Source organism: Microtus pennsylvanicus, chromosome 1 (genome assembly GCF_037038515.1).
Source record: "Microtus pennsylvanicus isolate mMicPen1 chromosome 1, mMicPen1.hap1, whole genome shotgun sequence".
Classification (NCBI taxonomy): Eukaryota; Metazoa; Chordata; class Mammalia; order Rodentia; family Cricetidae; genus Microtus; species Microtus pennsylvanicus.
The window spans coordinates 139,175,594-139,188,759 of NC_134579.1; the positions used below are offsets into that span (position 1 = coordinate 139,175,594).

Genomic DNA, 13,166 nt, shown 5'->3' on the forward strand with positions numbered 1-13,166 from the left:
AGACGCCAAGAGGCATGGGAAAGTGCTTCAGTTCACAGAGACTGAGCCTCCTGCAGCCACAGAGGCTAAGTTAGTTCTCATGTGTCTCTAATCTTCATTTCACAGAGCCATGTGAATCCATACACCCGTGGTGAGTTACACATGACATATGGTTCCATGGTGAAAGCACTTATTACTTAGCAGAGGACCAGGTTTGACTCCCAGCCCCCATATGGTAGCTCATAACCATCTATCTCTCTAGTTTCAGGGATAATGATGCCCTCTTCTGACCTCTGCAAGCACCAGGCACGCACGTGATACACATGCAGACATACAGGGAAAACACGCATGCACATACAAATAAAAATAAACCTTTAAAAACATTTTAAGGTGTAGAAAGACACTCGGGCCAATCTTTGGCCTCTACACATGCACACACAGATGAGTTCACCTACACACAAGCGCAGACACACACACACACACACCATACAAACACTTAGCAGAAAGAGAAGAAGGAAGGCAAGAGAACTCCTTTCCTGTCACCCTGTGAAAAGATCTGACAAATATTCCCTGTAAGGAAGATCAAGACACCGTTCACAGCAAGCATTTAAACTAACCCTGAAAAACTAAAGCTGTAATAGGTTGAAAGGCATCCTGGGGGCAGGGCACTCACTTAGCAAAACAAAGACTTAGTTTGGTCCACATCACCGCAACAAACACAGTAAGATGAGCTCAGTGATAGCTCAGTGAGTGAGTGAGTACCACTTGCCATGTGAGCACGGGGACCCAAGTTCGTTCTCATGTCAAAAGCTGGACATCAGTGGCTGTGATAACTCTGCTGGAGAGGTAGAGACAAGCGAATTGCAGGTCTCACTGATAAGTCAGTCTAGGGGAACAGGAGAGTTACAAGTTCAAGGAGAGATCCTGTCTCAATAAAAAAAAAAGAAGAAATAATAAAGAAAAATGGAGGGAGGGAGAGACGAAGGGAATGAGGGAGAAAGGGAGGCAGGGAAAGAAAGGAAGAAAGAAAGAAGGGAGGGAGGGAGAAAGGAGAGGGGAGGGAAGGGAGGAGAGGAGAAAGGAGGGGAGAGGAGAGGTGGTCTCTGTGAGTTAAAGCCCAGCCTGGTCTATGGAGTGAGTTCCATGCCAGCTAGTGAGCTCCTATCTGAAAAAAGAAAAGCACTGGCTGCTCTGAAAGAGGACCTGGATTCAGTTCCCCAAACCACAAAGAGGCTCAAAATTGTCTGTAACCCCAGACAGTTCTAAGGAATCTGACACCCAATCCTGAACTCCGTAGACACTGAGCACACACAGGGTACACAGATGTCCATGCAAACAAAAAACTCATATCCATATCAATAGATAAATTTTTTTAATCCTGATTTTTTTTTTAAATAGTGTAGGGGAACACAAAGAGAAGGTAAATGAGGAAAACAAGCTTGGCCTGAATCAGTGACTGATGAAGCGAGCCATGAGTAAATGTAACATCATTTAGAACTACTTGAAGTTTTCCAGACAGTTGTAAGTCCCTGCTCTCTAAAAGCTGACAAAACAGTCAGGCGTCCTAACAAACAAAAGTACTATGCTATGCAAGCCTCCAGGACAGCAAGTGACCTGGGACAGGTGAAGAGGAAGGCATCACTGCAGTCCCCTTCAACCAGGGCCTTTACAGACATCCCAGGCCAAAGTGCAGACAGGCGGGGCAGAAATGGCGCCACTCCGCCCTTTGCATGACTTACTGCAGCCACATTGGTGACACGCACAGGTCACAGAGTCCGACCATCTGGGCTGGATTTCCGTTCCTGAGTCCCAGCTGCTGGGAGCCCTCAACCAGGTTCTGTACATCTCTGCTCCTCGGATTCTCTATATGAAGTAGGAACCATAGCAGTCTATACTTAAGGTGGATGGTGTCAAAAGTCAAGAAGTTAATCATTGTGCAAATGCTTAGAAGATAGTTTGTGGATAATAAGTGTTACCTATCACCAATGCAACTGTCATCTCTACCCAGAATAATACCTACCACATGTTTTGAAAACCTCAACTCATTTATTTGTTGCATATTTCCTTTGTTAGACTAAAAATTTGCAGAAACTACTTTTTTTTCCTTTTCCCATTGTATTTTGCTCAAGACAATTCCCCAAAAATAAGTTGAGAACCATGGTATTGAGAAGTGAGACCTCAGAAACAGGACGACTGAGCACAAGAGGGATTGGGGATGGGAGGGAAATGACTGCAACTTGCTCCCAGGGACTGGAGAAATTTAATGAAAAGAAAATAAAAAAGAGTCGGAATCCATCAGTCTTCTCTGCTAGTCATCCTCGCCTTCATCCTCCTCTCCTTCTTCCCCTTCATCATCATCTTCATCTTCATCTTCTTCACCTTCATCTCCTTCTTCATCAATATCTTCCAAACCTTCTTCTTCTTCATCATCATCGTCATCATCTTCTGCCTCTCCCTCTTCATAGTCCATATCAGGAACCAAATAGTACTGCAAGGGGTTTGGCCAAATGTCATCTTTGATGACTTCTCCTAACTCATCTGCACCTGAATCAGAGTGGTCAGTAAACCAGGTAAAGAAGCTCTCTGGCTCTTCGTGTTGTCTCTTCCTGCTGGCCTTATTCTGTGTTTGACTCGAGCGTTTTGTCAAATCCTTTCCAGATTTCCATTTGATTTCAGTGGACTTTGAGGATGGGTCACCACTCTCATTCAGATGAAATTCTTTGGAGAGAACTTTATTTTCGAAGTAGGGATTTTCATCAAAATAAGAATCTATTCTGTAACCTGATTTAATGTCTTCAAATTCTGTTACTTCAACTCTGGTTAAATAATGCAGAGCCTCTTCGTCTTCCTCCTCAAGCAGTGCAGACACTTGTGGATGGTTGACAAATGTGGTTACCCAAAAATTTGGGATTTTAGCGATCAATTCTGACCTCTTCTGAAAAAACGGTTGGCGGAGTTTATTATATTTTTGTTCTACTTTTAGTATTTCCTCACTTGCTTGTTCATTAAGTCTGTCTATTTCATTTTGTACTTCGTCAATGTGTTCAATTGCTTCTTGCTGTTCTTTTTCTCCCTTCGGCAGGCCGGGAGAGGCAGACTTGTCCTCCAGTTTCGGGGATGGAGCCGATTTGGGTTTCTTGGACTGAGGCAGAAGCGCAGATTGCCGTTTAGGGGCCATGACACGAGGGAAGTGGCTAGAGGCCAGAGGCTAGCTGCAGAGAGCAGGAAGAAACTCGCAGGAACTACAGAAACTACATTTTTAAGGAAGACTTTATCAAAGGGGGAAGGCTACATGCCACAGAGCACATGTGGAGGTCGGAGAAAAACTTTGGTTTTCCCTTTTCACCTTTACAGACATCCTGGACATCACAATCAGGCCATTAGGTTTGTACAATGAGCATCTTTACCCACTCAGCCATCTGGTCAACCCTGTAGAGACGATATTTGATTTGTCTCTATATTCCCAGAACCTGGCCTAAGTCATACCCATAAGAGAGCCTGGTGGCAACTCCCTTTCCAGGTGGCAAGGGAGGATCTACCAACAGCCAACTCACAACCTCTTTATTGTCAGTTATCTGCTCCGGTCCTGCCATTTGGAGCTTCCTTTCCCATCCTTCCTGGTCTAGTTACTGTGCACCAGGGATGCCCACTGACTAGCTGTGCTCTCTGCTCCCTTCCCTGGAAGGTTTCTTGCTCTTCCTAGGTAAAATGCTGCCAAATAAATGAAAGGGTTTTAAAATTTTTAGACATCATCTACATCTGGGCTGAAGAGATGGCGCAGCAGTAAGAGTACTAGCAGCTCTTTCAGAGGACCGAGTTCAGCTCCCAGAACCTACATGGTAAATCATAACTGCCTGTAGCTCCATTTCCATGGGGTCTCATGGTCTCTTCTGGACCCTGTAGGCACCTGCACAAATGTGGTACACATAAACTCACACAGGAATGCACATATACACACTCAAAGAAAAATCAGTCAATGGAGATGGAGGAGAGGCAGATTTCTAGATCACTGGTCCCACTCACATCAGGAGTTGTAACCAGCTCTACAAAAGACATAAGTGGGCAATACATCTGCCAGAGTGTGGAGGTTCAAGCCTGAGGAAACCCTCCAAACATATTGGATTATCAGATGACACCACACTATGCTACTCTGGAAGTTGAGAAATGACTGGAGAGGAGAAGGAAATGCAATGAGCAGGCGTGGGGGGCAGCAGCTTCCTGTGAAATTTTGTTGTGTAAACTCCAAGGTTTCTTTCTCCCTAATGGAAGACATTCTCATTTACCCCCAAGACTAGAAATGGAGAAATATAACAACGCAGAGACTGAGAACTGGGAAGATACAAAACCACAAACTGTTAGACTTTAAAGATGAAGCAAAGGAGGTCAGAGATAAGTTCCCCTGTGTACAACATGCCCTCTGGCCTGAGCCTTTAGGCACGTGATGAAACATAGTCCTGATCTCCACAAGAGTAGGGATTACTGGCAGATCATTAACTAACAGGAACAGAAGAAAACTCAGATCTCTGAAGAATTCCTTTTACTCGTTTCCCCTCAAGTTATCACCGATATGATAAGGCAAGGCTATATGCTCAACTCTGAGAGTGTAGGAGCTCTTTGCTGTGAAAAAGGTGGCAGATGGGAATCCACAAAGCAGAAATAGATACTGGAGAAATTGTACTCAAAGGGCAGCCTGGACATGATTTGTTTAAAGATCAAAGTCTCATGAAGCATGCCAGTCCTTCTTCACAGTCTGGGCTGGGTGGTGAAAGCTTTGTCCCAGAGTTGGAGCCCAGAAGGAACACAGAGTTGTCTATGCTTGGAGTTGCTGCAAACAAGATCAAGAAGACCAATAAGCACAGACTCTTAGGCCCTCTTCTGGCCTGCAGGCATACACACAGACAGAATATTGTATACATAATAAATAAATAAATATTTTTTTAAAAAAAGATAGGAATGGCAGCACACACCTTTAATCCCAGCACTAGGGAGGCAGAGGCAGGCAGATCTTTGAGTTCAAGGCCAGATAGTCTCTAGAGCGAGTACCAGGACAGCTAGAACTATACAGAGAAACCCTGTCTTCAAAATAATAATAATTATGATGATGATGATGACAATGATGAAAAGACCATTGTACCTTCACTATCCTACATAGAACACTTAAGCCTTGCTCCTCAGTTGACTACTTTGGCTGCCTTGTGACAACTTAAAGAAACTCCATTTTATAACAGACATCCATCTTGATACCCACTAGCCTTTAGTCTCTGACTCCAGTCCCTATAAGATACATTCCCTATAAGATACTTTGTAACCCTGACTCAGTGACCCTCACCCAAAAATGATTACTTGTTATGATATGACTACTTGCTTACACAGATAACAAAAGATTGTTTTGAGTTGCCTTAAGCACTTGACAGAAAAGATCAATTTTTGTTTGCTTGAGTAGATTTTGAAGATCTTCTTCTGGCTTTCACCTTTAAAAATCCTTCCCTCACCCCCCTTCTCATGGCAATGTCAATTTTGGCTCAGAGACTGTTTATCCTGCTAGCAGCAAATCAATAATCTTTAATTATAATTAAATTGAGTTTATGGTCTTTTCTCCAGAGGTCACAAACTCTTTAACATTTGGAGGACCCAGTGAGATCCCTGAGGGACCCCAGACTTAGGGCTAGAGGCCTGAATAGTCCACCAATTCCCAGTTCTCCCCTCTCTCACCTTGCCCCATGTCCACAGGCAGTAGCCAGACTTAAGCCGGTACCCCTTTATCCAAGGAGTCTAAAATATTCGGCTGAGGTGCTTCACCTCAATTCACTGGCACCCCTTTTATAAAGTCTGGATTGTTTGGCTGGGGGCTTCATCCCAGTTCCTGGGATAAGCTCCCTCCCCTTGGAGTTGCCTCAATCCAAACTCCACCTTCAAAAAGCCCACCAAACAGTAACCCCTCCTTAGGGAAGGTCAAGACTGCTCCCACAGGCTATTTAAACTGCCCCTCAGAGAATGAACATGTGGTCTCCAGGTTTCACGTGGTCTCCCCTTCTCTCTCTTCTCCTCTCCATGTTTTCCTGGGGCTACCTGGGAGTAAGATCATCTATTAAACATGGGCATTTTTTAATTATTTGTGTCAGCAGAGAGGTTTCCTGGCCAAAAGAGAAAATATTTAACATAAAGTTCAAAGTCTCTTCTGAGATTCCTGCAATCTCTTAACTGCAATCGCCTGTAAAAATCAAAATCAAAAACAGAGCACATACTTCCAACATATAATAGCACAGGATATATATTACCATTCCAACATGTAGGGAAGGGAGCATAGTGAGAAAATACTGAACCAAAACAAGACCAAAAATCAGCTGGAGCAAACTCCAAACTCTGCATCTCCATGTCTTGTGTCAAACTGCTCTTCAGATCTCCAGCTCCTTCCAGCTTTGTTGACTGCAGCACACTTCTCTCTCTTGGGCTGTTAACAGTTCTCCTTGGCAGGTATCCCAGGGCTCTGGCATTTCTAACATTTTAGGGTCTTCAAAGCAAACCAGGCTTCACCTTCACAACTTCACACAATGGCCTCCCTAAGCCTCCATTCAGTGACACCCCTAACACACACCTAGCCTCAGTTGCTTTCCTTTCTTCTGTCCTTAACTCCAGAACCACATGGCTGAAGCTGCCAAGTTCTGCTGCTTACTGGGACTGAAACATGGACCCTTTGTTTAGTTACATCTTCATCATCTTTCTATTTTTGATAGTTTCCTTCACTTCCTAAGCTTGGATGTCCTGAAACTCACTCTGTAGACCAGGCTGGTCTCACACTCAGAGATCTGACAGCCTCTCCCCTCCCAATGATGGGATTAAAAGCCTGTGCCACCACCACTTTGCCTAAATTTTTCTTTAATTCCTTTGCAAAAGTTGGAGATTTAGCTGGGTGGGATTTTGCCCTGAGGTCACCACTCCCTTTACTCCATTTCTTAATCTATTCATCTCCTTGAATACAGGTATTAGCTCCATTCCACTTCCCTTTCTCCTCAAATTGTACACTTTTTTATTCTTACTTGCTCAGCTTTCTTCTTTTCATTAGAAATCTTCAATGGAGTTAACATTAATAATCACACAATAGAATCTATACTAGGCTGTTTTTGCTATGCCCAGATCACAGAGTCCCTCCAAAACCAACTAGGAAATGAAGTACTGTATATAAAAGCAAAAGGCCTTTATTCTTATACAAATTTGCAAATTTGAACTCTCTGTGTGTCCAACATATTGGCTGATCAGAGAGCCTCAAGATCAGTAGGGGTTTGGTTTTTTTTCTTTTTTTCATTTTGTTTTGTTTTGTTTTTCCAAGATAAAGTTTCTCTGTAGCTTTGTTGCCTGTCCTGGAACTAACTCTTGTAGACCAGGATGGCCTCAAACTCACAGAGATCCACCTGCCTCTGCCTCTTGAGTGCTGGGATTAAAGGCATGTGCCACCACCACCTGGCTGGGGTTTGGTTTTTACAGGAAAGGAAGGGTGAGAGATTTCTAAGGTTCAGGATCCTTGATTGGCTGACACTTGTCTAGGGATGTCCTAGTGAAAAGTGATGGGTGTGTGCAGGCAGGTGATCCTGTCTACAATGGTGGGAACAATAGGAATTTCCTTTGGATGGTCTGTTCCTGGATGGTGCCTGGATGGTCTCAGTTTGTGGTCTTTCTTGGAACCAGGTAATTAGGGTAAACTACTAAGACTCTGGCCTCTATTGAGCTTGTCATGATTGGGTCTTACAGTTTTGAAATTTCCTTTGCCAATGGAATTAATCCAAATCTCTTCACTTTAGCCTCAGGCTAGAATTTTAGGATAAGAGCAAAAAGCAGCCACATTCTTTACCAAAATATCACGAGAACAATCTCCAGTCACATATTATATTCTTCTCCTCTGAAACCTCCTGAGTTCATCAAATCATACTCAGCACCACTGTCTTCCTTGCTCCTCCTAGTCTGACTTATTAAGCAGCACTTAAAGCATTCAACTGTTTTTCTAATCCACAGTCCCAAGGCCCATATCCCTTCAAAGAAAAGCACGGTCAGGTCTAGTACAGCAATACCCCAACTCCTAGTACCAAATTCTGTCTTAGTTAGGGTTTCTATTATTGTGAAGACACACCATGACCAGTGCAACTCTTACAAAGGAAAAACATTTAATTGGGGTGGCTTACATTTTCAGAGGTTTAGTCAATTATCACCAGGTTGTGACATGGTGGCAATCAGGCAGATATGGTGCTGAAAGTGCTACATCTTGATCTACAGGCAACAGGAAGTGGTTTGAGTGTCACACTGAGCAAAACTTGAGCAAAGGAGACCTCAAAACCTACCCCCACAGTCACAGACTTTCTCCAACAAGGCCACATCTATTCCAACAAGGTCATACCTCCTAATGGTGCCACTCCCTATGAGTTTATGGGGGGCCAATTATATTCAAACCACCACAGCTGGAATATACCAAAAACCCATTTAAAATCTATAGCATATTTGTAAGATTGCAAATACAAATGCTTGAATGTTTGTTTTAACAAGTTTTAAATATCAAGGCATCGAACTTCATTTCTTCTCTCTTGCCACTAACTCTGCACCTTTTCCTCAACTGTTTAGTGGAAACCTGTTGGAAATCGCAATCCCTCACAAGTATACTAATTCTGTGAGCATTGGCTATGCAATAGAGACTTGGTCTAGACTACAGGATTCCACAGGGAATGGAGTCGCTGCCTATAAGATGCTGACAGCTCACTCACCCATTTTTCAGTCCCCGTCGGTATAGCAAGTGCTAGACAAGAGGATAGTGCTGGCTACTTCCACAGGACCACAGAAGTGATGCATAAAACTTAAATAAAGATGGGAAAGGAAGAATTAGAGTGTTCTAGACACAGACGCCCAAGGGCTCAGCACAGTACAGAGCAGGGACATTTAAGGAAGTCATTTAGAGGAGGCTACAGCCCTAATAATGGAGTAGGGTAGGGAAGGTGTTTGCAAAGAAAAGGCTGAAGAGTGAGATCTCCTACGTGGGGAATCAAACTGACTAGATGGAAATGCATTCTGGGGTAACAGAACACCCCTAAAAGGCTGTAATAACATAGAATACCATACAGTCTACCTGTATTTTAGACAATGAGTTAGAGATGATAACATTAAACTGGCGGAGGGAAGGGATTCAGAGGCAAGCCTGGTGTGGTGATCTACAGAAAGAAACCCTAGTTTGGTAGTCGGAAGATGAAGAGAGACTGGACAAGTCCAGAGACAAGAGGGAGGTAGTATTGTCAAAACTGGATAATTGGGAGCCAGGCATAGGGCCATTAGCCTTTGATTCCAGCACTCAGGAAGTAGGGGCAAGCAGGTCTCTATGAGTTCAAGATCAGCTTGGTCTACACAGGAATTCCAGGACAGCCAGGGCTACATAGAGAGACTTCATCACTAAACTAAACAAAACCTGAATGATTGGGGGCCAGTGGGGTAGTTCAATAGGGGGGCACTTGCTACATAAACCTGTCAACCTGAGTTTGATCCTGGAACCCACATACATGTAGAAGAAGAGAACTAACTTTACAAGGTTGTCCTCTGATATCCACACACATGTTATGGCACAGATCATGTACACACATATTTGCACAATAATAATAGCTAGGCATAGTGGCACACACCTTTAATACCAGTACTCAAGAGGCCAGTCTCTGTGAGTTTGAGATCAACTTGGTCTACATAGTGAGTTATAGGCAAGTCAAGGCTGCATAGTGAGATCATATCAAAAAAAGAAAGAAAGGTAGGAAGGAATGAAGAAATATAGACACACAATAGTAACACACTGACATTTTTTTAAAAACTCAATGACCAACCAGACAAGGTACTACTGGGAAAATAGAAAGTTACTAAGGCCTTTGCTTAACTCCAGAGCTAAGTTTTACAGTGCTTCCCCAACCCCACCTTCCATGACTCAACCACAATTGCTGTACTTTCCAGGTCTATGTGTTCATGCTCCTGCTCACCCTATATAAATCACCATCCTGGCTCGACTTGCAGCTGTCTCTGGTTTCTGCTCAGAGGCAGACATTTTGTGTCCTGGCTTAATAATTCTCTTAAATGAGATGTTGCCACATAAGGTGATTCTGTGGTAACTCTAACACTCTCAAAAAGCCTGGGAACCCTTTCATTGGTTCTGGAACTCATATAGGCTCTTCCAGTGCCCTGCTCACTCTTGGGGTCAGAGCCACAATGGGATCCTGTCCTTCACCTCTATTCCACCCAAGACAGACTCACCTTCTAACCCACCAACCACTTGACACCCCATCCACCACTGGCAATTAGGCAAGTCAACTAATCAGGAGATGTAAACATACTCCGAGTTCGAGAAAGTGACCCTTGAGCATCAGCCACTCCTATGGTAGTCTTGGAGGTAGAGGTACCCCCAGCCACAGTCTTTAAGGCTATGGCTGGCTCTCTTCAACAACCTTGTTTCCAACATTTCCCTTGGGTGAGACCTTGGTCCTAGGCTTGGTCTTTTTGCCTTCTGCTTTTACTCAAAAGCCGTGATACTTCGAGCTATCTATCTCATTCCTGTTAAGTGTGGTTATAACCCACTAATAAGTTGGTCTTCTTTCAGTCCTCCAGACTCTTGGGGACACCCTTGGCTGTAAGCTACAAACTTCTCTCTTACCCATGGGAATACCTTCTGACTCCCCCTTGGAATGTATCTTAGAAAACCTCTAGCCTCACCACCTAGCACTCAACCTAGAGGCTCCTAAATTTATTTGCTTTTGCAACCAAATCTGGCCTCAACACCCGCTGGATAACAGTCCAAATAGCCACCTAACAGCCTTAGATCCCAATGTTATTCAGGATCTTTACAGCTATTGTGATCAATAGTGGAAATGGAAAGATGTTATTGAAGATCAGACTATCTCTTACCTCTGCTCTAAGCCTTCCCTCTGTGTTGACTGCTAGCAAAAGTCCAAACCTCCAGCCAACTCTCCCTCTACCACTGTTAGACCAGCTGAGAAACCTCCTTCCTACAGACCTCAACCCACAGTCCCTACCTATCACCACTTCCATTGCCTTCATTTAGCTCTTCAGCCACCCTACCCACACCACTCCAGGCCCCCCCTCTTGACCTACTCTAGCCCCTGTCCGTCCCTTATGTAAGTGGCCAGAGCAATCACCCTAGTGAGGACTCATGTGCCTTTCTCTCTGAGCAGCCCCAATTTAAAAAAAAAGATTGGGGTCCTACACAGCCAACTCCTCTATTTTCATCAAAGAGTTCCAATACATCACCCAGTCTTACAACCTTATCTTCCATGACATCTATAGGATTCTTATGAACAACCTTCTCCCTGAGAAATTCTGGTGAGTCTGGGAATAGACTAGAGCACATACAGATGAGATCCACCAAACTAACACTGCCCACCTAACCTGGGTTGAGGTGGTCCCCTTGCAGGATCCCAATTAGAGCTATAACACCCCAGGGGTATCCTAGCTAGAGATCAATTCATGACCTGACTCCTGGCTGGTGTCATTAAGGCTGCCCTTAAAGCACTAAACTATGAAAAAAACAAGAGGTTGTCCAAGACAGACATGAAAACTGGTCTCAATTCCCAGAGTGCCTTACCAAGGCTCTCTTACGATATGCCAGTTAGGACCTCATCACCACAGACGGAAAACAGCTCCTCATGAGCTACTTCTTTTCCCAGGGTTTCCCCAACATTAGGGTCAAACTTAGAAGTTTACAGAGGGGACCCCTAATTCCACAAGCAAGAAATACTGGCATTGGCCTTCCAAATGTACCATGGGAGAGATGAGAGAGCCGGAAAAAAATACCACATGCTGGTTAAAGTCTTCCAGCTGCCACAGTGTCTGCCTATGCTCCTTTGCCTCCCAAAGTCTGAGGACTGCTTGGACCCTGTTTCTAATGCAGTCAAGAGGGTCACTGGGCCTGGGCCTGCCCTAACCCTCACAAACACTCTATGTCCAAAGTGTCATCAAGAGGAATACTGGACTATCAACTGTCCCTGTGTTCCTTGCAGCACAGGGACATCAGGCCCAGACTGCCCTCTGGCTGTGCTGCAGGAGCTCCTTCCACTCCTTCAGCCAATAAGCGTTGAGATACCAGCCCACTGGGGCATGTTCTCTTTCTCTTTAAAAAGCAGCAGCAGCCCTTCTCTGGCTCTCTTGCTTTAGACTCCAGTTCTGGCGACTAGACTCCTTTCCTGGTCATGTAGGATAGTGTTCTGTAAGTTTTTTTCCCCTCAAATAAATAACCTTTTTAATAATAAGTTCAAACTTGATGAAGGAGGGTCATCTGTCTATGTGTTACTTTCATTGGTTAATAAAGAAACTGCCTTGGCCTTTTGATAGGGCAGAAAATTAGGTGGGTGGAGTAGACAGAACAGAATGCTGGGAATAAGGGAAGTGAAGCAGATGCCATGGAGCCAGCCACCAGGTCAGACATGCTGAATCTTTCCCGGTAAGCCACCACCTCGTGGTGCTACACACATTAATAGAAATGGGTTAATCAATATGGAGTTAGCCAATAAGAGGCTAGAAGTAATGGGCCAGGCAGTGTTTAAATGAATACAATTTGTGTGTTGTTATTTTGGATGTAAAGCTAACCATGTGGGAGCTGGCCAGGACGAAAAGCAGGCCTGCTCGCCTCCTCACTACACAAATTGGTATGGGATTGTTTTGCACATTGGGCTGACCTCCTAGGTCTGGGCAAGGATGACTGAGGGGACACAGGCTCTCTTGGCACTATCACTGCCATCTCTGACAGGGAGGCCGGGTAGTCATCATGGTTGGTATCAGGGTTACCCATCTCCTTCCCCTGGGATACCAGGGCTACATACTAAGTCCTAATGGAGATTCATGACCCACCTCTCTTTCTCATTTCCCTGTTGTCAGGGTAGAGGGGATAGCCTTACAAACCTCTCCAAACCCACAACTCAGTCACATCTTTAAAGGTATCCCTCTTACTCATTCTCTCCTAGTGGTACCAGCATGTCCCATTGTCTTACTGGAAAGGGACCTTCTAGTTAAAGTGGGAGCTGCTATTTTCTTCACATCCCCCATTTGTTTGACCCTAGGCGAGCCAGTCATCCCCCTCCTCTCCAGGTCACACAAACCAACACACCATGTCCCTTACCAGTTTCTCAGGTAGGCCCCCAGGTCTGGGATACCCAAAACCTGTCTAT

General features: G+C 44.4%; 1 protein-coding gene and 1 long non-coding RNA gene across 2 annotated transcripts in view; both read right to left on the reverse strand.

The window, feature by feature from the left end:
* Window positions 1-1,369: 1,369 nt before the first annotated feature.
* LOC142858778 (protein SET-like) lies at window positions 1,370-4,820 on the reverse strand. Its single transcript, XM_075988504.1, has one exon. The coding sequence runs from the start codon at window positions 3,155-3,157 to the stop codon at window positions 2,288-2,290; it is 870 nt and encodes a 289-aa protein (XP_075844619.1). The 5' UTR covers window positions 3,158-4,820; the 3' UTR covers window positions 1,370-2,287.
* Window positions 4,821-7,387: 2,567 nt separating this feature from the next.
* Window positions 7,388-13,166, reverse strand: part of LOC142858801 (uncharacterized) — an 89,605-nt gene continuing 83,826 nt past the window's right edge. The window contains exons 2-3 of the long non-coding RNA XR_012912087.1: window positions 8,727-8,815; window positions 7,388-8,238 (exon numbers count right to left, since the gene is read on the reverse strand). This is a non-coding gene — a long non-coding RNA (uncharacterized LOC142858801). The remainder of the gene's footprint in view (window positions 8,239-8,726; window positions 8,816-13,166) is intronic.